The 7966-nt window shown below is 32.6% G+C and overlaps 1 protein-coding gene across 1 annotated transcript; it reads left to right on the top strand.

Moving 5' to 3' along the window:
- Nucleotides 1–7: 7 nt before the first annotated feature.
- Nucleotides 8–7568, top strand: LOC115886319 (serine/threonine-protein kinase ATR-like). The gene is made up of 9 exons (XM_030905414.1): nt 8–110; nt 1293–1489; nt 1543–1672; nt 1726–2154; nt 5024–5214; nt 5271–5510; nt 6117–6346; nt 6413–6564; nt 7377–7568. The coding sequence occupies exons 2-9, from the start codon at nt 1431–1433 to the stop codon at nt 7566–7568; spliced, it is 1623 nt and encodes a 540-aa protein (XP_030761274.1). The 5' UTR covers nt 8–110; nt 1293–1430.
- Nucleotides 7569–7966: the final 398 nt, after the last annotated feature.

Below are 7966 nucleotides of genomic sequence, written 5' to 3'. Positions count from 1 at the left end.
ATTTGGGAAGGGAAATTGTCAAGAAAAAAGTACCTCAGGCGGTTACGTTCTTTGACGGATTGCTTGGCGAAAGTTGGTTGCAAAGTGTTACAGTAGCTCGAAATGCAGGGGTAAGGAAATATTTTTAGTACTGTTCATATTTGCGTTTCAGGTTTATAGTAATTTTACTTGTTAAAACAACCTTTTTTGTTTTCTTTTAATTACTGGGGTTCAATCGACTGACATATTAATGAGACAATCGAAGTTATTTAACCTACAAAACATATAATTAGGTAGTCTAAGGTCTTTTTGTCAGCCTCTCCAATATTGTCCAACCTTCCACGATTGTACGTGTCTTCCAGTCACAGATAACAGCCCTTATTATTTTCTTATTTCTTCTTCCTTTTAACGCAATTTGCAGTTCTTTAAACAGTTTACCGGGTGCGCCTCAAAAGTGGCTCACCCCTATAACTTTTTTATTTTTTCAGATAATAAAACGAGATTTGGTATGTTAGTATATGATATAAATTAGGATTGATTTACGTATTCAGTTGTTTTTGGCCACTTTCTGTTTCACCGGAAATTACTACAACTTTTGAATTTTAAATGACACTCTCGGTATTTATTAGAAATTGTAACATGGGGTTCATAACGATAATTTGAAAAAAATGCTTTTTCCAAATATGCTAATGAGCCACCCTTGTTCCATTTGAAAAAATTGAGATATGATTAAAAATACGATTTAGGCATCTTTTAACCGGTCAAGACAAGACACAAAAAGCATTAGACGATCAAATTTATTTTTCCAAAGCTAATACGATTCTTTTTAAGTAAAAATGTCAAAAGCTGGCATATGATATGTCATTCTATTCAGAGTGTCATTTTCTATCGAATACAGTAAAATATACTGAGGGTGCCATTTAATTTTCCAGACTTTTCCCAGTGAGCAAAGTTTTGTCACATTTAGGGAACATTAGGAAACAGTTACGTATCTGCGTTTTATTGCTTTTTATCAGGCACAACAAGGGCCTGGTAACGTATCAACGACATCACCATTCCACACATTTCCTTTGAAGGAATAAAATGCTCACTGGATTACCCGTCCATATATCCGGAATCTAGTATCGCTTAACTTTGGTGATCGATCGGGAACCGGTGTAGCCGTAGTTCCTCAACTTTCACATTCATTTAATACACTATGTGTTTTTTTGAATTGCTCGTTACAAAAAAAATGTTTGCTGTTATTGACAACTCAACAACTATGTTAACTTGAATATTGTATTATATAGTTATAGATACTTAAAAAATTTCAGGTACATCAACAAGCTTATACCTACGTACTTGATGCTGAAAAATACGCCCCTCCTAAGTTATTCATAGAAAAAGCGAAATTGCATTGGTTAAGAGAAGAGCATGAAGAAGCTTTGATAACATTAAAAAGAGGTTTAAATATGTATATCCCCGATAATACCAGTAGCCAAATCATAGCCAATCTCAGCTTAGATAACAAGTAATATTTTATATTTAACTTAAATTGCATTTCATTGAATTTTAATATTTTAGGAAATTATGCGCAGAAGCTCGCTTACTTATAGCAACATATAATGATGACATTTGTAGCGTTGATGTTGAAGTTAATCTTCAACAATACAAAGACTCCTGTGAGGTTTATAGAGAATGGGAAAAGAGTCTTGTATGTTTATCATCATGTATTTTAACAATTTATCTTATCCTGTATAATTTCAGGTTTGTTTAGCTCAGTATCAAGATCGTATTTTTCAAAACTATTCAGATGAGGACAAAGATAGCAAAAGTGACCTGCAATTGCACATTGTAAATAATTTTGGAAGATCACTATATTACGGGACAAATTATATTTACCAATCAATGCCCAGATTATTGTCTATATGGTTTGATTATGGTACGAAATTGTTTGGTTTAACGAATCGTGACGTCAAAGAAGAAAGACGGAATTACCTAGTAAAGCTGACCAAGCTTATTGATGGATTCCTAACAAGACTGCCATCGTTTGTATTTTTGACATCATTTTCACAAATTATTTCGAGAATATCTCATCCTCAAAAAGAGGTCTATTTGGAGCTAAAAAATATAATTATAAAACTTTTGGAACATTATCCTCAGCAATGTTTATGGATGATTAGCTCAGTAATAAAGGTAATAAATAATAAATTTTAAATATACCTACTCTCCAGCATACAAAATTCCGCCACCCTAAAAGTTTGACTAAGTTTGATGTTTCATGACTTTTTATTTTTTAATCCGATTTTCATGATTATGGTATCGATGTGAAGATGAATTTATTGGCATTATTTTTTATTATTTTAATGGCTTATATTCTTCAGTTAGATGGATTTATACCGAGGTAAATTAAAACGTTGTTTTTGCAATAAATTCAAAACACCCTGTGGAAAAAATGAGAGGGCATTTTGGATAAAAAAAAAAACACTTTCCTGTAATCTTAGATGTATTCCTAACATTTCATTTTTTGAGTTATCCCGTTATCTCTATTCTTTTATGAGCTAAATAAAACACTAAATCACCACAATACATTTGGTATATTGTGGTGATTTAGTGTTTTATTTTGCTGTGTAACACCAAATGTTCCAACCCCCAACTGTAATCTTTTATAAGCTAAACATTTTTAAGTAAAATATTAATTTTAGAGATTCTTTTATTGACAAAAGCAATAATTTTATAATAATTTTAATAGCGTGTATGTCCACCTCGATGCTCTCGTCGTATCGAATGAATAAGGGTAGTTATTCTTTCTGGGTCTATGGCTTGATGAATATCAAGCTATAGATCAAGAGAACCGTTTACAAGAGCTAAGGCTAGCCATAGCTATTGTAAAGCTTGTGGTAGAATAGGACAACGACGAACAGCTCTTTTAAGTTCATCGCACAAATGTTCGATTGGATTGAGGTCGGGACTACAAGGAGGCCATTTCAATCTTCGTAGTCCAACCTCATCCAAGTACTCATTAACTACTCTTATTCCTAACTCGTTACCCCGCCCAACGAGGGACCTGACATTATCATGCATCAGTCAGTGGCGGCTGTGACCCATGTGATTGGGTAGGCGACAAAATTTTAGTTGCGTCTATTTGCGCCCCCCCTAATTACATAATACCCTAACCCAGTTTGTAAATATATGTTATCTCTGGGTTAAAGACATAGCTCAAGAATATTTAGGATAAGAAATAAGCAAAAATAACAGCATTCAACGTAATGACATAACGATTGACATAATGTACAAGTATACCTATGTTTTTTATCTATTACTATGGAGTCACTATGGAGTACATCATAGAATTTTATTTTATTTTTATTTATTTACGCAAACCTTGAAAATTGGTAGTATTGAGAGAAAGAATAATTATATCAGTAAAATCATCAGATTGTTGAAGAGCTGTAAAAAGATCTTTTTAGATTGAAAGTAAGGCAAGTGACGATAAACGTTTATTTTTTATGGAATCTCTACTATATTATTTTTTATGGAATCTCTACTATAAATAAATGCATTTCAAACATGATGTCTCTCAACCCAAGTACTTACTTGTAAATGGTGTAGTAACAAACAAAAGAAACAATTTGAAAGCCTCTGGAAATATATTTCCAAGATTATTCTCCTTAAATTATTTTATATAATCGAAATTATCATATCTATTATTAATACCTGCAATTTATTCATTAATTTACGTTGGTCAATAACATTTTTTGTTTGTTAAATCACTATTAATGCGTTGGAAATGTATCAATATAACAACTTTGTTAAATCAGATGTTAAATGCGTTGGAAATTTTTTATAAGACTCTTTAAATTTCGGATCAGCAAAGAAAAAAAAATAATTGAGACATACGAGTACCTATCTGCAAACTTTATTTCTAGATGTATAACAATGTTATCTAATATTTCATAAAATAAAATTAGCAAAGATATTTGACTGAGTCGCTTTTATTAACATATCGAATTGAAATAGTACACTGAGACTTTTCTGTAATATCTGTTGTATCGTCTTCTTACACCGAATAAAATAACGCGCTTTTTTATTTCGGATTCTTTTATTTCTGTGGAGTGTTCTGAAATACAACCGGTTATATCATTTTGAATAATCTCGAACAAGCCCGAAAAATGTTTTCAATTTGCTATAAACGTTTTTTGAATTTTCATATAAAAGTTTTAAATGCTACGTATAATGAATCATATGAAATATCCCCTTAACGAAATGCGATATATCCCCTTATGAAATATATCGGGAATATCCCCTTCACTTCTAAGCCTATCGAGCCTCCACGACTTCATGCGAAGGCGACCGGAGATTTCGCCTAAGCCCCGCCTTAACACGATACAACTCCGACTTACGTCGCGTCGCTACCGCCCGAGGAGTTAGACAGAGACAGAAGACTGCCGTACGTCGTGCATCGACTCTGATAGTAGGCGATGCAGAAATCGCCGAACAAAGACACCCCAACGGTCAAAATTATTTTCGCAGCGGCACAGTTAGCTTACGCCAGCGATAGTGAATATTTTAATATACAAGACCACAAATATTAAAATAATATTGATTATTAAGACACACTTCCGTGTATTAACAGTATTTTTATGTATTGGCAACCTTAATAGTAAATAATGTATTATAATAAATCACTTAAAGTCTGCAACATCCGCAATATAACGGTGGGCGTTGAGAGCTCCATTTTCAACAAATTCTAGATTGTAAAAATATCAGTACTCTATTGCAAAATACAAAGTTTTTATATACCCCGGTATAAACCCACCTAATCGAAATATATAAGCCATTAAAATAATAAAAAATAATGCAAACAAATTTATCTACAAACTAATACCATAATCATAAAAATCGGATGACAAATTAAAAAGTTATTAAACATCAAACTTAGTCAAAATTTTAGGGTGGAGGAATTTTGTGCTGGGGAGTTTATTTATTATAATATTAAGTCCTCAAAAGTTTGTTGAAAATGTTGAATGCTGTGAGTATTTAGTTTTTTTTTTCTTTTCTATAGTCAAGTTATCCAATACGGGTTCAAAGATGCTCAGAAATTCTAAATGATCCTAAACTTAAGATTCACACAATGCCAAAACTAATTAAGGATTTTACCAGTTTGGCCGAAAAACTAATCGAATTATGCAATAAAGACATTCCTCAAGATGTTAAAAACATTAATGTCAGTATGTTAGTTAGATCGCTTCCACGGTAAAATTTTCTATCTCTATAAAAAATAGTCGATTCTAATTTTCTGAAAATTTTAGAATGCTAAATAAAGGAGATTTCAGCGAAATAATGATGCCTACTCATAAATTTAGAAAATTAATATTGCCCAACCCCGACTTTAAGAACTCACAACACAACCCCTTTCCAAATCGATACGTTTATATCGCCGGCATTGAGGAAGAAATGTCAATTTTAAACAGTTTGCAGAGACCGAGGAAGATTAACCTAAGAGGATCCCATGGAAAAGTTAAAATTAAATTTTTTTTTTTTTTTTTAAAGCAATTTTTGAAAATCTAAGTATGATCGAAGAAAAAACAGCGCCATAGTAGCCATTAAATGGCAGTCGCTGGTTTTCTGTTTCACCGTTGCCGTTTTTTTTGTCTGTCTCTAGTATACCGACCTGGTCATCGAAACTGCGTGATCTGAATTTTAACGTATACACGTTATATCGACATCACTGTCATAAATCTGTCATAATGACAAGGGATGTTGACAGCTTCTTTGATGGAAAATCAAATGTATTAAAAAAAGAGATAAAAGTTGGTTTAATACATTTCTTCTATGCGGTATTGCCGGATTTTGCATCAAAGTTTCAAACCGCACAAGTAGGCGTTTATGAAAAACGTTACATCTAGGGTTGGAACTTTATTTTTCACAATTAGTTACTCATTTTACTACAGCTGTAATAGATTCCTAAACAACTATCTAACAGACATGAGACATTTATTATTTTATTTCTCGCACGAATCGGCAACACTGTATGCCGCCATATTTATATCTGTCGTCTGCATTAAAGTACAGACCACGGAAATAAAGTGACCAGGGCTAGTATATTTAATTCTGCTATTTGAGTCTTAATATAAATGTCTTTTGAACTATTTTAGATACACCTTTATGTTGAAGCCTAAAGATGATTTAAGAAAAGATTTTCGTTTAATGGAATTTAACGATATAGTAAACCATTTGCTACTCTGCGATCCTGAAGCCAGACAACGCAGACTGAATATAAGACTGTATTCTGTTGCGCCGCTAAACGAGGAATGTGGTCTAATTGAATGGGTGCCCAATTTACTCGGCTTAAGACCAGTTCTGTTGAATTTGTATCAACAAAGAGGTGAAAATATTTCTTATATTTTATTGGTACTTTTTGAACGTTGAGTTACTTTTAGTTCATTTATAGGTTTGGGAATGAAAGCAAGAGAAATTAAAGAAGCGTGCTGTAGTGTTAAAGATCCTTTATCAAAAAAGAGGGATGTCTTTGTCAATACCTTGCTTAAAAAACATCCGCCAGTTTTGGGTGATTGGTTTAGGAAACATTTTCCAGATGCGCAGGTAACATTACCTATACATTGCTGGCAAGTTTTGCAATTGGGTCGGTATTCACATGTGTGGAAGTGAATCTCGTAGAGATTTTATTAAGTTGGAGTGAGAAAAATGCGACGGTGTGCTGTTGCCACATTTATCGGTGCGCTTTTCCCTGGTCGAGAGGTGTCCATTAAATTAATATTCCATTAATTAAAAAATATCGTTATGGTGTCCATTTTTTTAGGGTTCCGTACCCAAAGGGTAAAAACGGGTACCCTATTACTAAGACTTCGCTGTCCGTCCGTCCGTCTGTCACAAAGGTCTATCTTATGAACCGTTATAGCTAGACAGTTGAAATTTTACAGATAATGTATCTATGTTGCCATATAATGAACAAATCCTAAAAACAGAATTAAATCAATGTTTATAAGCAGAAAAAGTACTTTTATAAACATTATCTTTTAAGTAGAATTTTACATAGAATATTTCAAGTCCTCGGTGGCCGCGTGGTTTAAAGCGTTAGTACTTTACGCTGCTATGACGTTGGAGCCGTAGTAAGGCAGGTTCGAATCCTAGTCAAGGCGACTTTTTTTAATCGTTTTTTTAATTTTTATATTTGGCACAATTTTACGTATTTATTATTGATTAATGAAATTTTTAGTAATGTGTTTCTTCATTTTTTTTAATAACGTCATTTTTCAATCATGTTTTTAAACTGTAACACAAATAAATAGCAAAAATATCAGAAAATCATAAAAAATTAGGATTAATTAATTATATTTTTATTTAAAAATATATAATACATAAAAAAAAAAAAAATGGTTATATTTTATTTATAGAGTTGGTTAACAGCAAGAACTGCGTATATAAGAACAACAGCTGTTATTTCTATAACAGGTTATATATTAGGATTGGGTGACAGACATGGCGAGAATATACTGCTGGATTCCACATGTGGTGATGTAGTTCATGATTTTAACTATATCTTTAATAAAATTATACTATTATATTTAAATTTGATTTTATTGTAATACTGGCGAGCATATAATATTATATTCGCCTGGCAAAATATTATATTCGACAGACAACTTGTAAAGAATGACAAAAACAGTCTGTTTTAGTATTAGAACGGCAGACAATTCATTTGTCAGGAGTGTCACATTTTCTCGTTTGCTGGACACCCTGTATATACATACATACTGTCATTACTCGCTGACGAGTATTTGACACGCATCAGAAGATGGTCACATGAGCTTTTCTGTGACTGAAAAGCCCGATACGTGATGTTATCTGTCTACCGCACTCCGGACATTCAAAAATCTCATTGCTTTGTTGCCTCTACTTTTTGGTTGTCAATTTATATATTTTTGGTTGCCTCTTTACTTTTTGTTGTTTACTTTTTGACCGATACGTTTGACACATGATGAAA

The sequence above is a fragment of the Sitophilus oryzae genome, unplaced genomic scaffold (genome assembly GCF_002938485.1).
Source record: "Sitophilus oryzae breed Bouriz unplaced genomic scaffold, Soryzae_2.0 scaffold_482_pilon_pilon, whole genome shotgun sequence".
NCBI lineage: Eukaryota > Metazoa > Arthropoda > Insecta > Coleoptera > Curculionidae > Sitophilus > Sitophilus oryzae.
This window is presented reverse-complemented; position numbering and strand designations above follow the sequence as displayed.